Source organism: Peromyscus maniculatus, chromosome 10 (genome assembly GCF_049852395.1).
Source record: "Peromyscus maniculatus bairdii isolate BWxNUB_F1_BW_parent chromosome 10, HU_Pman_BW_mat_3.1, whole genome shotgun sequence".
NCBI classification, from domain to species: Eukaryota; Metazoa; Chordata; class Mammalia; order Rodentia; family Cricetidae; genus Peromyscus; species Peromyscus maniculatus.
The window spans coordinates 32,753,978-32,775,264 of record NC_134861.1 but is presented as its reverse complement, the minus strand read 5'-3'; the positions used below and the strand labels follow the sequence as shown (position 1 = coordinate 32,775,264).

The 21,287-nt window shown below is 39.0% G+C and overlaps 1 protein-coding gene across 1 annotated transcript in view; it reads left to right on the top strand.

Annotated features, from left to right (window-relative positions):
* Acyp2 (acylphosphatase 2) overlaps positions 1–16,138 on the top strand; it is a 177,031-nt gene extending 160,893 nt beyond the window's left edge. The window contains exon 4 of the mRNA XM_076546162.1: positions 15,794–16,138. Coding sequence (XP_076402277.1) covers positions 15,794–15,908 — 115 coding nt within the window. The 3' untranslated portion in view covers positions 15,909–16,138. The remainder of the gene's footprint in view (positions 1–15,793) is intronic.
* The last annotated feature ends 5,149 nt before the right edge of the window (positions 16,139–21,287 follow it).

The window sequence follows — 21,287 nt, the reverse complement described above, 5'->3', positions numbered from 1 at the left end:
AGACGACTGAATTAAAATGTGCTGTAAAGCTATAATGTTGGTACTAGCTTAGAGAGCAGAGAGATTCCAGTGCAGCCAAGCAGAATGTCTAGGAGAACATTAGGTGCAGGTGCCAGTTTAGAATGTGCTGGAGACACTGTTTGAAGCATGTGGGGAAAACTAAGCTATTCAGTAAAAAGTACTGGAGAAAATGTCTAACTATTAAAAATCAGGAGATATTTTATATAACTCCACAAAGGCTAAAGACGTTCCTTTTTTTTAAAAAAATTCTTTATTGTGTAAAGGAGAGGGAGGCAGGGAAGTCTCAGAGTGCTGTGAGACACACATGACTGCACACATGTGGTGGTTAGAGGACAATTTTTAGGCGTCATTTTCTCCCTTTACAAATGTGTGGATTCAGGTATTGAACTTAGGTTGTCTGGCTTGATAGAGAAGTGCCTTTATCTACTTAGCCATCTTGCTGGCCCTGAAGTTATAAATATAAAGGATAAAACCATATTTTAAAGGTATTACATTTTGAACACAGACATTTACTTTTACTCCTACATAAACTCCACTTCCTAGAAAAAAAGGATTTTCTTGAAACACCTATAAGGTCCAAGAATGGGATAGAAAGTTACAGCAACCATGAAAACTGGGGCGAATATGAGGTAGACTTGAGCTGCAAAGCTGTGTAACAGAGTTAATACAGTGGGAATCCAACAAGACTCAGACAGTGGGACACAGGCATGAAGGGAGGGCTAAAAATAAGACTTATTCCAAATTTGAATAGTAAGCACTTATCCTACAGACTTTACTAGCAAGCTGCTGGGGATCCCAGAGGAAGTCAAAACTTTATGCCCTGGAGATGGTCCCATGGGCACAGTGGAGGATAATATAGGACCAAAAAAGAAATTCAGTGGAAGTGAATCATTGAATGTGGACATCTTGCATTACTCAGCTTTCCATTACTATAGCAAAGCATCAGAAATGATCACCTTATAAAAGATAAAGGTTATTTGGCTCACAGTTTGGAGGTTCAGTCCATGACTGATTTGCACCATTATTTGTGGCCTGTGATCAAGGAAAAGATGAGAGTCCCACAAGCCCTTCCAAGATATCCCCCAACAACCTACAGATCTCCCAGTAAGCTCCTTCTCAAAGGCTCCACTGTATCCTGATATCACCAACTTCAGGGGAAGTCTTTACTGTATGGACCTCTGGGGGATACTTAAGATCTAATGTGCACCGAGTCTGTGTTGGTCAGGGTTTCTGTTGCTGTGATTAGACACTGCCCAAAGTCAAACTGGGGAGGAAAGGGTTTTATTCCATCTTACAACTTGTAGTTCACCATCCAGGGAGATCAGGGCGGAAACCTGGAGCAGAACTGATGGGAGGCCATGGAGGAGTGCCGCTTACTAGCTTGCTCAGCCTGCTTCTTTATACAACCCAGGACCACTTGCCCAGTAGTGGCCCTACCCACAGTGAGCTGGGCACTCTCACATCAGTGACTAATCAAGAAATCAAGAAAATGCACAGTAGCCTAGCCTGCAGGCCAATCTGGGGCGGGGGGAGATGGGAGTGGGGGGTGTTTTCTTTACTGAGGTTCTTTCTTCCCAAACCACTCTAACTTGTGTCAAGTTGACGTAAAACCAGCCAGCACAAGGCTTTAACCTTCACAGACTCCCAGGACAGCATGGCCAGGTTATGCCCTATGGGCAGGAATACCGGGTGTGTTTTTCCTGTAGAATATAATAGATCGAAGAGAAAAGGTGTTCGAAGACCGAGAGCAGACTCACCATGGAAGCAGTTTATTTGGCTCATCCTATTCAACACAGAAAGAAGCAGAACTTAGGGACAAGCCAGTAGACAAGTCCACTTTAGGTTGGAGGAGGTGGGAGTCTCATACAAAACTGTCTGTTAAAAATTTTAAATCTCCCCTCAGATGAGTTGTTGCTGTTGAGAAACTACTGGCCCAGACACTGACCCCTGGCTTCACTGGCATTGACCAGCTTAGTAGGGCCAGCATCCAAGGAAGCACAGTGTAAACTTAAGGCCTCCCATTGTTCACTGTGTAGCTGTCAATGCACAATAAATTATCTTAATTCCTACATTGCTGTGAATATGGAGACTATTTCATGCAAATGTCTCTTTACATCCAAATTGCTCTTCAATTTTTAAATAATGTATTGTGTTCCCTTCTGGAAAGAAAAGATGTGTCTTCCTTATTTTCTAAAAAGTGGGCTGGCAAGATGGTTTAGTGGGCACAGGTGCTTGCTGCCATGCCTGGTGATGGGAGTAAGAGGAAAGAACTGACTCCCGGGGCTCTGCTCTGAGTTCTGCTAGCACAGTGCCATGGCACATATAAATGTGGACAAATAAATAAGCATAAAACAGAAATTAAACCTAATGAATGTGCCCATCCTGTTTTATCCAACTTCCCCTGGGCCTTGTCCCACCAGTTACCATCCCTTTGTCCTTCCCGCTCAATCATCCACCTGAGCTGAGGGCATGAACAGAGGCTGCAAAGTGCCACTTATATTTCCCTCCGGGTTCTGGAAGTACTGCTAGAAGACTGGCCACTGTCATCACCCTCCTGGGGAATGGCCTCAATAGAGCAGGCTCCTGAGTAAAGGCCACACCCCTTCTCTGCACAGCATCATTTGTCTGGTTAATATAGGAGGTAAAGACACAAAGACACAACCCTTTCACCTTATACTGGACAATGCTGAAGGGTCCTACTGGCTTCAAGAGCTTCATGTTGGATAAGCTGCTCAGCATCACCGCCATCCAGTTCTGTCTTGTTTTCTTACCTCCCAGGAGATGTTAAACCAGAGCTTTGATTAACATGCTATTCTCTGTCTCAGATCTGTATCCCAGGATATCCTCCCAATATAGTATGCCTGGGTAATGTGGACATTTCATCATCTGTTAGGTAGAACCAAACTGCTCTAAAAATAAGTCCTGTAATCTCATGAAAAAAAAAAAGTCTCTTTGCCTATACCTTAACTGCCACTATAAGATATTTATATTTAAGTTTACATTTAAGTAAATTTTGGGAAGAATTTGTTTTAGAACCTACTACTGATAGTTCTGACACCAGTACAATTCCTAACTACTGTGTTCTAAATCTGTACACCCACAGATAAATGGAGCTCTCGCCCCTCATCAAAGAAGCTTCTTTTTGCAGCAGATAGAAACTCTTACAGAGATCCACACAAGTGTTCAAAACACAGAGGACAGCTGGGCTGGGGTTCCCATTCCCAGGGGATACATCCACAATGCAACCCATACACCTCAGGCCCAGGGAACATCTCAGAAGAAGAGGTGGAAAGATTGTAAGGCTGGAGGACAATGAATGCTGTGAGACAGTGTCTTCTGTGTATAACAGGGAGCTGTAGCTATAAAACCTCAACAATATGTCCACCTAAACAAGGCCTACATCATCAACACTAGGTGACATGTTAACATGGATGGGGAAATCTCTCAAGGCCCCACCCCAAATAAAGAGCAATAGGCAATTAATGGCAGTTGAGACTGAGAAAATCCATCTTCTCCAAGGACAAGCCTGTGAAATGTCATTCAATCCCAAGTGGTCTACCTTAAACACATATACATATAAGTAATACTAAATGGATTTACCAGTTCTATTTATAAATTATAATTTATAAAACTTGATTTTTTTAATTTACAAAATTTATAATTAAAGAGAGTTCATGAATTTGAGGGGGAGGGATGGGAACATGGGAGAGATTGGAAGGGAAGTGGTAAAAATGATGCACATTGAGTTCTCATGGATGAAATTCTATAAAACAAAATTTAAATTATTGAAAGTGTTATAAGGGCTGGAGAGATGGCCTGGTAGGTAAAGGTACCTGCCATCAAGCTTAATGATCTGTGTTCAATCCCTAGTGCCAATATTGTAGAGAGAACCAACTCATTCACATTTTCCTCTAATCTCCACACATGCTCTCTCTCTCTCTCTCTCTCTCTCTCTCTCTCTCTCTCTCTCTCTCTCTCTCTCTCTCTCTCTCACTCACACACACACACACACACACACAAAATAAATGCTATCTCATTCTTTCTTTGAATTTTTAACATAAAACTGTGAACATTTTCAGATATTTATTGGCATTATTTATATTTATGTACTCGTGTATATTGCCCATTTTTCTATTGCACTAACATCTTATATATTGGTTTAAAGTAGTCTGTATATTCCAAATAAGTTTTCCATTTTGCTACTTGTTTGTTTAAGTCTTTCTTTTGGTCATTCAAAAGCTGAACAATTTTATATAAACATAACTAGCAGCTCTTTGTTTCAGTCGTACTTTTCTAAGATTTGCATATTTGCTAACATTTTCTTAAGAACGTAGTTGAAATGTTATCACTCTCACAGTGATCTACCCAAGTGCATTCTTAGTGTACATGCCTTTGGTGTGTCTCCTCCTTTGTGGTCAGCACTTTGCATGTTACATTCTACCATATAGCCATCTTTATTCTCCACACTACCCTGTTTGACATAAGTCCCCAAGAGAACAAATTGTAGATGTAACCAAATGTCTTATTAAATAAGAAACACAGAGCCAATACAGAGTTGAAAGCCAAGAGATCAGAGCAATAGCTAAGAGCTAAAAACCTTACCCTTCACTGTCACTGTTGTCCTACCTCTCCGAAAGAGACCTACTTCCTGTGTGTCTGTCTTTTTATAGTGTTTCTGTTGTGCCTTCTCATTGGTTATAAACCCAACCCCATGACCTGATAGTCACTGCCTGTCTGTACAGACCTCCAGGTCTTCTATGGTTGGTATTGAGATTAAAGGCGTGTGTCTCCATGCTGGCTGTATCCTTGAACACACAAGAGATCTGCTTAGCTCTGCCTCCCAAGAGCTGGGATTGAAGGCGTGCACCACCACCGCCCAGCTTCTGCTATGGCTTGCTATTAGCTCTGATGCCCAGGCAACTTTATTAATTAACATACAAATCATGTTTTAGTACAAATAAAGTATCACCATATTTCCCCTTTTCTATTTTAATAAAAAGAAAAAAGTTGTAGCTAATGTAAGAAAAACTATATACAAAAGTACAATAACTATATACCATATATACAAGTAATAAACACCTAAACAATGTCTAGTCCATTTGTATTTGACAAATTCAGAGAAAATAATTCCATTATCTATCCTATTTTGGTAAGTCCAAAATGTACCTAATTCACTTTCTATCCTAACTAATCTTCAACTATAACTAATCTTCAACTATAACTAACTACCCTTCAACTATAACTAACTAATCTTCAACTATAACTAACTAATCTTCAACTCCCTCAGAGACCCAAGAAGGAAATAATATTACCTAATAAAAAATAAAAACAGGAAGTGCATGCAAGCAGCCTCCTAAAAAAAAAACAATGTGAGTTGATAGAAACAGCCAGCTGCCTGGACAGTCACCTGAGATTTCTCCACAGTGTTGGGGCATCATCTTCAACCTATAGGCTTAGTGTATCTGACAGACTCATTTGTGAAGTAAGATGTACACAAGGTCAATAGTTCGACCTCACATTGGGTGAGAGCATCCCATGTACCAGAAACACCTGAATTCCACTAGTGTCCTGTCATGATTCAGGATTTTAAATTCTGGAAATTGTTGATGTTTTTTTTTTTTTAATTCAGCTGTCCATTCTTCTTGGCTATGTGTGTGTGTGGCTTCATCTCAGCATCCTGTTCATCGCCATATCCTTCTATTAAATGCCAGTCTACTATTGAGAGGTGTGAGTTTAGTTACTCCTCAAGAATAACTATTTCAGCTGCCATTCCACTGCACATCAGAAGCCATCGGCCCACTGCCTGTTCAGCTGCCTTCGAAGAAAAGGGCACTGTACCTTTTCCAGATTGCAAAGACCACTTCAGGGATGGTGCCATATTGTCATGGCCTCAGAAGATGCCTTTTGATGAAGCCATAACCACACTTGTTTTGGCAAGAATCGGTAGTCCTTTGTTTCATGTCCTGTCTGTCCTGTTTGTCAAGAGTTGATTCGAGGATACTTTGTTGTCCAGTGGCTAACTTTTGCCACAATGAAAGTTAACTCCATATGCAGTTTCTTGAATGCCCATATTTTCTCTGAGGTAGATTGGTACTGCCAGGAGTCGACATGTCTCATAGTCATAACAAAAAGAAAAATTTTCTAAGTTATTAAAACATTTTAAATGCCATATTCTTTAGATCTCTGAAGGGTTTGAAGATGACCTGTCTATCTAAAATATATCTGCTCAATTTTGAAAACATACCTAATATGAATACAAGTTCTATTATAATGTTTAACTACTAACATTCATTTCTTTATATCCTAATAGTTGGTAATAATAATATTCAAGGATCAGAAAATTGCATTACATTGTTAAATGAACGGTATAAGTACAATTAGAAATACACATATAGCATTTTTTAATAATATCAATTTCAATATATATATATATATATATATATATATAAAATTGGTATATAATATAAAACAATCCAATCCAATGTAAAGTATTTAAAACTACTAATTGTCTTTTTTTAAACAAGAACCTTAAATCTAATTTCCTTTGCTTAGCCCTTTTCCTAACCCTTAACAACAACTTGTAACCAACCCCCCTAAACAATGAAATTTATCCCAGACCCAAAACCCATTAAAAAAAAAAAAAACCACCCACCCCACACCACCTCTTTGGGAATGTGACCATGGTATTCTTCTTAAAATTGCTTCCTGCTGGGTATGGGTGAAGGTATCTTTATCCTGAAAAGAAAAATTTTAGGTTAATTGTCAAATTCTAGGAAAGGTAACTATATCCTTCATTATCCAGTCTGTGTATAATGCCAAAGTTCAGGGTTTATCTCAAGTCCTTATTCAAGTAGTCTTTGAAACTGGATCATCTCAGCTAGCCCTCTCAAAATTGCTCTGAGCACTTTGTAGTCCAAAGCTGATCTGTAGATGATGTTTGTCAGCTTAGTGATATTATTATTGTCCACATGGAATTGTTGTTGATTGGGGGGCCCATCTTCTTCCTGGAGACTTCGGTTGATTTTAGGCCTGGCCGTGAATTCCTGCAGAAAACTGATAAGAGACTTGAACACAAAGACATATATATGCAGCTAATTGAAGCCCTTTTTTCTAGAATTAGATAGTACTCTATATGACCATTCATATCTTAACAAAGTTTAAAATATATATATACATCTGTATATATATATATATATATATATATATTAATCTTGTAAATTTTGATATAAAATTCATACTTTAAAAAAGTTTAAAGAATCAGAATAGAATCAAAGAGTTGAGAATAGTAATAGAATAGTCCCTTAATTAATTTTTCTCCTGTCCCATAGCAGAAGATGGCTCTTTTCTTCTGGCATGATTCAGGGAGTTTGCATTTTCCTTTTAACAACATGCTTGAGTTTAAAGAAGGAGAGAGCCATTCTCCAACTCCAAAGTCAGCTTTAAATTTTAATTGAACTAGGACTATTAGAAGACCAATAGTGTTAAATTTCTTTAGAGAAGAGCAGAAACAAACATTTAGGAAGACTTATAAAATTTTTTAGATGATATACCCATACGCCATTTCACTCTGTTTCCTGGGATAGATGATTTGTCCCTTTTCTTCAGTTGTCTCATTTGTCCAGTGTTCTTCAGATTCCTTAACCTTCATTCTCCTAAAAGACAAAAACAAAAACCTTTCTCCAAGACTAATTTTGGGGATGTTCCTTTTTGGCAAGTTATTATCTGATTAAATGAAAAGGCATGTGTTACTGGTATAAGTTAGTTTAAATTGGATGTTCATGCTAGTTGATGAACTATCACCTCCTCTAATTAAGAGGTCTCTCTTGTTCAAATCGAACCTTTATCAATTTTGATGGTACCCACAGCTTATCTTCTCCTGTAGAAACAAAAGCAAAACCTCATCCCCAACATAACACATATCCTGGTTTCCATTCTGAGGTCAGTACATCCTTAAAGTATGATTTAACTCTGCAGTTTTTTCTATTATCCAATGTCTCTCTGCAGCTGTTGTTTCTTTCTCATTGGCATTGAGAAAATTCAAAGTCAATAGAGCATTATGCAGTCTATTTCTGGGGGGGGTTGTTACCACTTTCTGTTTATTTAGCATGTCCTTTAGAGTTCTGTTTGATCTTTCTATAACTGCTTGACCTGTAGGATTATGTGGTATACCTGTAATATGCTTTACATTGTAATAAGCAAAAAACTGTTTCATTTTAACAGAGACATATAATGGATCATTGTCAGTTTTGATTTGTGCAGGTATACCCATGATGGCCATAACTTCTAGCAAATGAGTGATTACAAAATCAGATTTTTCAGAACTCAAAGCAGTTGCCCATTGAAATCCTGAATAAGTATTGATGGTATGGTGTACATATTTCAATTTTCCAAATTCTGCAAAGTGAAACACGTCCATCTTCCAGATTTCATTCCTCTGAGTACCCTTTGGGTTACATCCTGCTGGTAATGGCATTTGATTGTAGAAGGAACAAGTAGGACATTTCTTTACTATTTCTTTGGCTTGTTGCCAGGTTATAGAAAAATCCTTTTTTAAACCTTTACTATTGACATGATGTTTTTTATGAAATTCTGAGGCCTCCAGCACATTTCCTATCAATAGTTTATCAATCTCATCATTGCCTTGTGCCAGAGGCACTTCCAATGGCTGTTGTACAAAATATTGGCACAGAGTTGGGCTATTTAACATTCCCTGTGGGAGGACCCTCCATTGAAATCTTTTAACTGGTTGAGAATTATTATAAGTAGGCACTGTGAAAGCAAATCTTTCTCTGTCTTTTTCTTGTAAGGGTATTGAAAAGAAACAGTCTTTTAAATCAATAACTATAAAAGGCCATCCTTTTGGTAACAGAGTAGGCAAAGGAATTCCAGATTGTAGAGAGCCCATTGGCTAAATTACTTTGTTAATTGCTCTAAGGTCTATTACCATTCTCCATTTACCAGATTTCTTTTTAATAACAAATACAGGAGAATTCCAAGGGCTGGTTGATTCTTCAATATGCTGAGCATTTACCTTTTCTTCTACCAGCTTTTCTAAAGCCTGGAATTTCTCTGTTGTTAAAGGCCATTACTGAACCCATACAGGCTTGTCAACCATTTTAATGGTAGAGCTGTTGGTGTCTTTGGAAGATCATCAGTTGTTGTGCCCTGTTCTTGTATAATATGGATGGCTGGTTGACTACTCATTAGAATAATATCTTCTAATATTTCTCTCAGTAACATGTGCTAGTTTATGATTTTTTTCTGAGGTTAGAGGGATGTTAATCTGAGTATTCCATTGTCACAACAGGTCTCGACCCCACAGGTTCATAGCTATGTTAGCCACATATAGTTTTAATTTTCCTCTTTGTCCTTCTAGACCTATACATTTGAGCCATCTTGCACTCTGTTTCACTTGAGATAATGTCCCAATTCCTAACAGTTGAATGTTTACCTCCTGAAGAGGCCAAGTTGGATGCCAAAATTCTGGTGAATTATTGTAACGCCGGCACCTGTGTCTACCAGACCAGACAACAAAACACCCTTTATTTTTATTGTTAATTTTGGTCTTTGTTCGTTAATAGAAGTTTGCCAAAATTTTTCTTTATGTTTTTTCCTGAATTTTCTATTCTCTCTGTTTCATCATCCTGACCAGCATGATTTATTCCAATAGGCATTTGGTTATTTAATTGTTCTGAGTAGGGATTTCCTCTACAACTGCAGGAAAGATTTGAACTGGATTTGCTGTGGGGGCCTGCCTAAGACCCCTCTGGGAGTTTCCCCGAAGACCAAGGCAAAGGATTACCTTCCCTGCCCCTTGTTGATCTACATTCGTTGGTCCAGTGTTTTCTCTTACCACACCTTCTGCATACTCCAGAAGGAAGGGACATTCTGTTGCCATTGTTCCTTGAAGAAACATTGTTTCTATGAATGATCTGTTTACAGTCCCTTTTCAAATGTCCTTGCTTTCCACATCCAAAACATCTAACATTCCTCAAACCTTTTGAAGTTGCTTCTCCTACCCACATATTATCATGGTCATGAGCCTCAACATTAACCGTGTCTCTAATCCAATCTTCCAAGGGTACAGATCTTGCCTTTAATGGCCTGATTATTCTTTGCATGCTGAATTCATGTTCTAAAAGGCCAAAGATTAGATTATTATCTAACTAGCTTCTGAATTTGGGACCATTCTCTGTACTGCTGAATTCAATCTTGGTAAGAAATCTGTGAAAGATTCTTTTGGGCCCTGTATAACCTTTGTAAAGGACTCAGTTTTTTTCCCAGTTCCTGAACTCTGTCCCATGCATTCAAGGCTGCTGTTCAACATAGAATTAGGGTTTGGACATCATATAAACATTGTGTTTATACTGAAGCATATTGGCCTTCTCCAATAAGCTGATCCTGGAAGTCTTGTGTTCCTTTATCCCTCCATTTTTTTTTTCTACATTTTTAGCCTCCTCCTTGAACCACATTTGCCACTGGAGCTGTTCCCCGGGTTCCAGAACAGCCTGTGCCAGCTCCTACCAGTCCTGTGGTATAATCCTATTATATGCTGACCAAGAGTTTAACATTTGCTTTACATATGGGGAATGCATAACATAAGATACTGTTGCCTCTTTAAATCTTTGTAAGTCTAACATTTCAACTAGAATCCAAGTATTTTGTACATTCTCTTCACCAGATAGCTGCTGTATGGCTACGGGATAAATTAAGGGTGATTGTGTGAAAAACAGGCTTTCTTATGATCTAATCTTGAAACAACTTCACTGTTAATTTCTTCTGTCTGAATCTGAATTTCTCTATAATTCATTTTAACAGGTTTAACAGGCTTTTCTAAAACTTTTATCCTGGCACTTCAATTGACTATCTTTTTAAATAGTAAAATGAGGATAAGAAAAGTAATAAAGTGCATAATTCGAACAACATTAATCTTCTCATATAGTTGTTCCATTGTCAGACTGCCTAAAATTTCAAACAAAGCCCAATTTTCTTCCAATATACACATAAAAACCATTTTTTTTAAATGTGGAAAAAATTTCTTTTTTAAATAGTTTCCTTTACAATATCTGATATCTTAATTGACTTACCAAGTCTGCATAGAACAGTAGAAATCTGAGAGAATTTCAAAACAGCCACCTAGTGTCTGAGGTGTGAATCCAAAGGGGGGGGGAGAAGGAGAGGGAGAGGGAGAGGGAAAGGGGAGGGGGAGAGAGAGAGAGAGAGAGAGAGAGAGAGAGAAAGCGTAGCCATAAGTTCTGGTTAAAAGCTTAAATCCAGCCACGTGTTCCTGCTTGAGCTGAGTTAAGCCTAGGCTCAGGTTTCCTCAAGATCCGACCTCATGTTTTGGCTTTACAGGCTGGGGCCCTGTTCGGCAGGCCAGACCTGAGTTGTTTGTAGCACCAGCTTTAAGCAAGTAGCTCCAGCTGTGAGTAACCACTTGTGGTCAGTCCGGCCTGAGACCTAAGCTGACCTGGGCCCAAGGCGAGCCAGGCCACCTAGGCAGGAAATCGGTCTTGCCGCCAAGCCAAGCTAAGCTGTTTTTAATGGATTTTTGCCACGTGGGCACCATATGTGGATGTAACCAACCATCTTATTAAATAAGAAACACAGAGCCAATACAGAGATGAAAGCCAAGAGGTCAGAGCAATAGCTAAGAGCTAAAAACCTTACCCTTCACTGTCACTGTTGTCCTACCTCTCTGAAAGAGACCTACTTCCTGTGTCTGTCTTTTTTTATAGAGTTTCTGTTCTGCCTTCTCATTGGTTGTAAACCCAACCACATGACCTCCTAGTTGCTGCCTGTCTGTACAGACCTCCAGGTCTTCTATGGTTGGTATTGAGAAAGGCGTGTGTCTCCATGCTGACTGTATCCTTGAACACACAGAGATCTGCTTAGCTCTGCCTCCCAAGAGCTGGGATTAAAGGTGTGCACCAACCACCGCCCAGCTTCTGCAATAGCTTGCTATTAGCTCTAACCCCCGGGCAACTTTATTTATTAACATACAAATCACGTTTTAGTACAAATAAAATATCAGCATAACAAATTTCATTTTAAGTATCTATGTATGCATTCAAGCACCTAGAATATGCCATGCACAAAATGCCTCTTTGGTGAATTGATCACCTATGCCATTTGATGATGTGGGTTTCTTTCAATGTAAGGGTATGCATATATGCATACATATATACATATGTGGATATGTATGTAGATGTGGAATGTATGGGATAGGGTAAGCATCCTTTTAATTAGCATACATTTATGTGAAATTTCATGACAATTGTGTTTTTCCCTAGAACTCTTAGATCAACAGTCTCCGAACCTAACTACATGTTAAACGCCAGCTGCAAGAGCCACACAGGGAGAGTGAGGTTTCACAGCTTGTGACAGTGGTCAGGATATTCCTTAACAGCCAGCTCAGGCAAGGAGGTTCTCAGTGACAGTAGTGGCATGTGTGGAACCATGACACAATGTGGCCATCCTCACCACAATTGAAACAACAAGGCCTTTAAACCTTCCAACAACCAGTCATGATGCCCTTATCTGGCCATCTGACTAGCAATCAGGAAGGTATTGATGGATGGTGAGGAGCTAGTGTAAAGCAGCTACCTCAACACACTGTATTATCAGCACAGATAGATTTCCTGCATTTCTCTGCCCACCTGTCCTTGTCTTGGATTTGTGCATTCTAATCTTTCTGCTCTTGTTCTATCTGGAACCTACTCAAATATGGTTTTCATCCCACAAAGCTTCTCTTATGGTCATCACCATTGCTAAAGTGCAATGATCATTCCTAAGTTCTCTCTTCCCTTGACCACCAGCAGGTTTGTGGACATCCTTTTATTCCCTGTAGACTGTATGGGCTTTCAGGATACCACACTCTCCTAGTTTTCTGCAGAGTTCAATGGATGGTTCTTCTGATTCTTCCTCACCTTTTGAGCTCTTCACATTAGTGTACCTCAAAATGTAGTCACAGAACCCCCATTCTTTCTATCTATCTTCATTTTCATGATGGTGCCAACCAGTCTTACAGTGTTCAATACTGGTCTGTTTGCTAAAAGACTCTGAATTTTGTTTCCTCTTGCCAGACTTGTAAATGCCACCCCAAGTCAATATCTCACCTGAATGGCTAACAGCATCTTAAGCTTGATATCCCAAAACTGAAATTCTCATCTTTCCCCAGAACGTGCCTCTGTCCCTACCTCTCCTTGTCAGTAAGTAACAACTCCATCCAGCTAGTTACTCAAACCAAATACTGGCTGTCATCCTCACACCTCCCCTTTTCTCACACTTGTGTGCACTCTGTGAGCAAATATACTTATGGTCCTTTAGATGCATTCAGAGCCTGGCCATTTCTCCTCTGCTACCACCACATGGAGCAGCTTACTGAGTTCTCTTGCTTTCTATCTCCTTGGAAGTAGTAGATTGTGAGCTCCAGGGCTCACATCTAGAATAAAGAAAAAGTGTATATAAAGAACTTAGTCGACAGTCAGTGCTCATTAAATGTTATGTTTGGCTACAATTTTGGCCTTTGTTTTCAAGAAAATTTAAAGATTTGATAAGTAAAATCGAAGTCATCAACTGTTTGTCACAAAAATTGAATAAGTGTGGGTGGTTTGAATGAGAATGGCCCCATATGCTCATATACTTGAATTTTTGACCCCTAGTTGGTGGAACTGTTTGGAAAGGATTAGATGTAGTCTTGTTGGAGGGGGCCTTCAAGGTTTCAAAAGTTCAATCATTCCCAGTTAGCTCTCTCTACCTCATGCTTGTGGATCAGATGTGAGCTCTCACTGCTGCTCCAGCGCCATACCATCTGCCTGCTGCGATGCTTCCCATCATGATAATCTTGGACTCCACTCCTCTAGAGCAGTGAGCTCCAAATTAAAATGCTTTTTTATAAGTTACCTTGGCCATTGTGTTTAATAACAGCAAGAGGAAAGAAACTAAGAATGTGAAATTATCACTTTTAAGATTTTAATTAAATGAGTAAAAGAAAAGAAGTCTGTAACTATTGATGACTTAGCCCATGTGGGGTAGGAAATTCACCTCATTCAGCAAAAGTCACAAGGAAAGCCGAGTGGGGGGAGCTCAAAGCATAATGGCAATTTGAGTCATTAGAATTCTTTTCCCTGGTTAAGAGTCATTTTTGCCCAGAAAATAGTTTTTTAATCCAAGCTTTAATTCAGTATGAGATTACACTGCACAGTACAATACAGGTGTGTGTCACAGCAAGGAGTAATTTCAGTGATGTGAGAAACTGTTTCTCTGTAACAGCTGGGCTCATGCCATCACTTGTATACAGCAGCCTCATTATTGTGGGGGATGGGTGTCAGTTGGCAAAGTCCTTGCCTGCGGGCATGAGGACTTGAGTTTCATTCCTAGAACCCATGTGAGAAAAATGCTGATCATGGTGTTCATGCTAGTAATCCCAGTGCTAGAGAGGCAGAGGCCGGGGCTCACTGGCCAGCCCAGTCTATCTGGCAAGTTCCAGGCCTCTTACAGACCTTGTCTCAAAAAAACAAAAGTATATAGCACCTGAGGAACAATACTGGTTGTTCTCTAGCCTCCATACATGCCCACATGTACACACACACACACACACACACACACACACACACACACACACACATCACTATACAGAATCACTACATTCATCACTTTTCTCATTGCTATGACAAAATCAACTTTAAATAGGGTTCATTTTGGCTCAGAGTTGAGGGTACAGTCTGTCATGGTGGAGAAGATTTGCTGGCAGAACTTGAAACAGCAAGTGACTCTACATCAACAGTCAAGAAGCAGAGAATGAATTCTTGCGTTCACCTAGCTTTCTTCTTTCTATGCATTCTGGGGTCCTAGTCCATGGAATAACGTCACTCACATTCAGGGTGGGGCTTCCTGCCTCAGCATGATGTAGATAATACCTCAGACAAGCCCAGAAGCTGTCTCTTCTAGATTCTGCCAAGTTCACAATATTAATCATCACAGCTACTGAATCAGTTATCCCAAATAATAGGAGAGGACTCTGGAAAATCCTTAACACTGTTGTCTGAGGTCTCCATGGTACATGAGAAAGGCCTGAACTGTACAGTGAGTGATCCGGTTAAGTCTCAAATGCATAAATCAAATCATATGCATTGCTAATGAGTTAGGATAACCACTGTTCTAAATACGCAGAAAAATGTTTTCAGAACAATTAGATTATTTCATGCAATGAAATAATGTATATGGTAAGAACTATATTTAATAGGAAAATGTGTCATCTAGTTTTATTTAGTGTTTTAAGGAAATTGTGTCTATTCTTTGTCAGTAATGTTCTCCCTATATATAGCATGTATATATACCTACACACACACACACAAGTCTACCATATACTTTGTAATAAAAAGAATGGCGAATTACTTTTACTACTAACCACTTTGTAAAAACTTGAAAGTTTGAAACTTTAAAGAGCTAGGTAATAATGACCTTGAAGTGTTTCTTTTAGGGTAGGAAGAATGATCTTAATATGAAGTAAGTTACTTAAATTATTACCTTTTCTTTGTCCATGTGTAACCGTATATTGTACTTGGTAGAATTCTTAGAACAGCATAAACAATGTAAGCAATTTGTTTATCATAGTTAATTTTTGTTATATAGAATAATGTCCTTCATTGTGACATTATATGAAAAAGTTGCATTGCAAATGTGTGAATTCCCTTTCTTACCTCTTATGGGGTCTCTTAGTAACTCTGTGTTACTATACATGTTCATTTCTGTTTGTTTCTCTTTTTAGGAAAGCCTGGCTAAGCAAGGTTGGGAGTCCTAGTTCTCGCATTGACCGGACAGACTTTTCTAATGAAAAAACCATCTCTAAACTGGAATATTCTAATTTTAGTATTCGATATTAATGGGAGAAAAATAACAATTGTAAAGTTACATTGCAGAAAATAAAACACATTCTTAAATTTGTAATAATAGGATTAAAAATGGGAACTTTCTGTTCTGGAAATCTCAGAATTATATGTTACTAAAATGTCTAAAACTGAAAAACTTTTACCCACCTATGTTTTTAGCAAGAAGAAACCAAATGTTATAAAATAAAATGTTGTAACGTATCAGATATGATCATTCAAGTGAAGTATTGTCTTATGGAGTCATTAATTTCAGAAAACATTACAGTAAACATGTTATTTGGATAGACATGAAATAAAGTTAGCTATCTAAAATTATCTTTAGGTACTGTTGGCTAATAGGGTGAATTTTAATGTCCTCTGAATAATAAGTTACTATTAGAGTTGAGTAATTTGTATTGTCATTGAAGTCTTAAAAATGGTTAAAATAACTGTGTGTGATGATCACTGTAGCCAGAAAGTAACAGCAATAGAGTTACTGTGCAGAATTCTGGTAAACCCAGGCCTGAGTCAGGACTAAGCTAGAGCTCCTTGGCATGTTTGTCCTCATTGTTCTGTAGAGTGGAGAGGCAGGCTGGGTGACAGCAACTAGAAGAGCTTGTTTCCGTATAGCAAGCTTCAAGACTTGTATCTGCTCCCTCCAGCTGCAGTCCTATGACTAAAACACTGGAGTCTAAATAAGTCACCTAAGCTTGGACTATCAGTTGAGGTCTTCAAATGATGATATTTGAAGATGAGGGTTAATTTCTATATCATGGAATTGTAATATTGAATAGGAAAGACCTTTAACAGAAAATACTGTTTCAAATGTGTATATAATACATATGTTCTTCAATGATTTCTATATTGGTCTTTCAAGACAGGGTTTTTCTGCATTGCTTTGGCTGTCCTGGAACTTGCTCTGTAGACCAGGCCTCAACTCACAGAGATCCACCTGCCTGTGCCTCCCAAGTACTAGGATTAAAGGCATGTGAACCACTACCCAGTAATTTTATTTCTTTTATTGCATGTGTGCATGTGCATTTGTGTGTGAGTGCAGAAATGCTTGTTCCATGATGTGTGTAGAGGTCAGAGGACAATTTTTCATAAGCCATTTCTCTCCTTCTACCTTGTACATGTGTCCTAAGCTGTCAGGATCATGTAACATGGGCTTTTATCGCTGTGGTCCTGATTTTCACATTTTTATAATGGAAGCCTCCATTAAAACAGAACTTTATGTAGAATTGAACACTAAAAGGAGTTTGTTGCTGTGTTTTGTTGTTGTTGTTGTTTAGCACAGCTGGTGTGATTAAAATGGAATGGAGAGGCCCCTTGAGCTTGGTCTCTCCTTTCTTGATTTTTGGTCTATTTCAAATCCCGTGGAAATGCAGGCTGGAAACTATAGATGTAACCAACCTTCTTATCAAACAAGAAACACAGAAACAATGCAAAAGAGAAAGCCGAGAGGTCAGAGCTCAGAGCCAAAATCTCACCCTTCCGCCTGCGGTGTCCCAGCCTCCCGAATGAAGGAGCTCTTTCCTGTCTGTTCGTCTATTTAAAGTATTTTGTTCTGCCTTCTCATTGGTTGCAAACCCAAACACGTGACTGCCTCGTCACTGTCTGAATGCACAGCCCCCTAGGTCTTAAAGGCATATGTCTCCAATGCTGGCTATATCCCTGAACACACAGATATCTATGGGATTAAAGGCGTGTACCACCACCGCCACACTCTTGCTATGGCTCTAATAGCTCTGACCCCCGGGCAACTTTATTTATTACCATACAATCAAAATAATATTTCAGTACAATTAGATTACCACCACATTTCCCCTTTTCTATTTTAATAAAAAGAAAAAAAAAGCAAAAGGTTATAACTAACAAAAGAAAAACTATATACAAAAGTACAATAACTATATACAATATATACAAGTAATAAATACCTAAACAGGTATTTGACAAATCAGAGAAAATAATTCCATTATCTATCCTATTTTGGTAATTCCAAGATGTATCTAATGCACTTTCTATCCTAATTAATTTTTCAACTATAAGTAACTAATCTTCAATCATAACTAACTAATCTTCAACTCCCTCAGAGACCCAAGAAGGAAATAATATTAGCTAACAAAAATAAAAAACAGGAAGTGCATGCAAGCAACTTCCAAAAAATTTGTGAGTTGACAGAAACAGCCAGCTGCCTGGGCAGTCACCTGAGGTTTCTCCGCAGTTTTGGGGCATCATCTTCAACCTATAGGCTTAGTGTATCTGACAGACTCATTTGTGAAGTAGGATGTACACAAGGTCAACAGTTCAATCTCACATTGGGTGAGAGCAGTCCATGTACCAGAAACACCTGAATTCCACTAGTGTCCTGTCATGATTCAGGATTTTAATTTCTGGAAATTGTTGACAGTTTTTTAATTCAGCTGTCCATTCTTCTTGGCTGTGTATATATGGCTTCATCTCAGCATCCCCTTCTTCTCCACATCCCTCTATTAATTGTAATTGTAATTGTAATTTGGGTGTGGACAAAGATACATACTGGGTCTTCACTGGGTAAAAGAGAAGCAGCAATGTTAAGACCTAAGTGAGCAAAGGATTATCTCAGACTTTGGAAACAGCCAAGAAGCTGCACTTTTCCCATGTCATGAAAACCTGTATCTTTCTTCCAGAAGCCCCTCTTGGGAGATCAGTAGGATGCAATAGGCACTCCCAGCCCTCAAGATTCTTATCCCCAAAGTACTGCAAAGCATCTACAATCACTGAAGTGGCTTAGGTTGTAGTCACAGTAAATGACAGACAATTGAGACCAGAGAGGTCAACCTGAGACACGTTCTCATCTAAGGCCTCTTATGTGTTCCTTCTGAGAAAGAAGGCAACAGACATGGAAACAGACTTAACTTCCCAGCTCACAGACAGCAGTAGAAAGAGGAAGATAAATATGTCCCCCCATTCATGTTTGGAATAAAGATCTGTATTTCTCTGTATATATGAAGGCTCAGTGGTGTAAAAAATATGTATATATGATATGTGACATTTTACTTATGTCCTTTAGTAGTTCCCTTAACTCTTAAAATAATTACACCATGCTGAAACAATCTTCTATCTGCACAAAGTAAATCATACTAATGATTAATAAATAAATAAATAACCTCTACTAGTGAGTAGAAATGCTATAGGTAATGATTGAAAAATAGGTGTATATGAATGGGTAGAAAACAAGATAAGAACACTCCTCCACTGTTGGTGGGAATGTAAACTTATACAACCACTGTGGAAATCAGTATGGTGGTTTCTCAGAAAATTAGGGATCGAACTACCTCAAGACCCAGCCATCCCACTCTTGGGCATACACCCAAGGAATGCTGATTCATACCATGAAGATACATGCTCAGCTATGTTCTTAGCAGCACTATTTGTAATAGCCAGAACATGGAAACAACCTAGATGCCCATCAATGGAAGAATGGATGGAAAAAATGTGGTACATATACACAATGGAGTACTACTCAGCAGAGAAAAACAATGAAAGCATGAAATTTGCAGGCAAATGGATGGAACTAGAAAAAATCATCCTGAGTGAGGTGACCCAAACCCAGAAAGACAGTCATGGTATGTACTCACTCATAAGTGGATTCTAGATATAAAGATAAAGAACAATCAGACCACAACCCATAGAACCATGGAGGCTATATATATATATAGCATGGAGGTCCCTAGGACGACTGTGGCTTATAATAAATTTCTGTTTTACTCAATTATTGAAAAAAATAGCCAAATGAATGGAAACACATGAACTATGAACCAAAGGCTGAGGGGCCCCCAGCTGGATCAGGCCCTCTGAATAAGTGAGACAGTTGATTGGCTTGATCAGTTTGGGAGGCAACTAGGCAGTGGGACCAAGTCCTGTGCTCATTGCATGAGTTGGCTGTTTGAAACCTGGAGCTTATGCAGGGACACTTGGCTCAGTCTGGGAGGGAGGGACTGGACCTGCCTGGACTGAGTCTACCAGGTTGATTGCAGTCCTCGGGGGAGGATTTGCCCTGGAGGAGGTGGGAATGGGGGGTGGGCTAGGGGTAAGGGGAAGGTGTGGGAGGGGGGAGAATAGGGGAACCCGTGGCTGATATGTAGAACTGAATGGTATTGTAAAATAAAAAATTTAAAAAAACCAAGATAAATAGGATAAAGCAATATACAAATGTGTTACAGAAACCAGATAACACACCTTAAATTTTAATTTGTTGAATTTCATATTTAATTTATACAAGGATTTTTAATTTATATACAGTATTCCAGATGTTATAATAAGAAAGGTTTATGTCAGAACTAGACATTTTAAAAACCTGGAAAAGGTAAAGGGAAGATACTTAATTCAGTGACTGTCACTGGTGCCTCAGCGCTCCTCACACCCACTCTGCCTGCCCCTTAAGCAACCAGAATTCCGAGCAGCATGACTGACAAGATCATTTTTCATATTTATACAAAAGTTCCTATCCTTTTAAAAACTCAGTCAAGAGGCTGCTGCACTCTTTGGAGGATCTAGGTTCAATTCTCAGCACAGATATGGTGACTCACAACTGTCTGTAATTCCAATTCAGGGACATACAGGCAAAACAATGTAAACAAAATACTCAAATACATAAACCAAGGAAAGCTCAGCAGGACTTGTTGACAGGAGAGGGAGTATGGTAGAGAATGCCTCTTATGTAGCAAGAGATACCCAAGGAACAGAAGAAAGCTCTCAGCTGTTTCTATCAGGAGGGGCATGAACCCAGGGTTCATCTAAAACTAGCAGGTGTGCTGTGAAGGCTGGCAACAATGCCCATTAATATGATTTTGTTGGAATCTGCTGACCATTATGACTTTTTAAAAAATATAATTTTATTCTCCCTTCCCATTCCTCACTCTAAACCCTTGCATGTACCTCCCCCCACTCTTTTTTAAATTCATGACCATTTTTTTCATTAATTGACATTACATAAAGCATCTTATGACTTTTTTGGAAATATATGTGTTACAAATATGGCTTATACATTAAGTCTTACCATGACTGTGGATACAGTTATCAGAAAATGTTCACCCTTCTGTAAAAAAAAGGACTTCACTTGAGCAACTAAACACGGCATACCAGAGACTTTGAGTGGTTCAGGAGGCCTGCATTCTGGGCCCAATCCATCCTCTACTTAGCAGTGTCCTGGGGCCCTCAGCTGCAGAGTCTAGAAATTAGATCCTTCCCAGATGCAGGTGAGCCAGAGGACACCCAGGGGTGATGAAGGGAAGCCAGAAAAAGCCATGAAAAAGATGTGGGTTGGTTCTTAGCCTCTGGTGCTGATCCAGGAAGAGCAGAGCCACCTCTCAACCCATCCATGTATTAGGATTGCCCTGGACATTTTCTAAG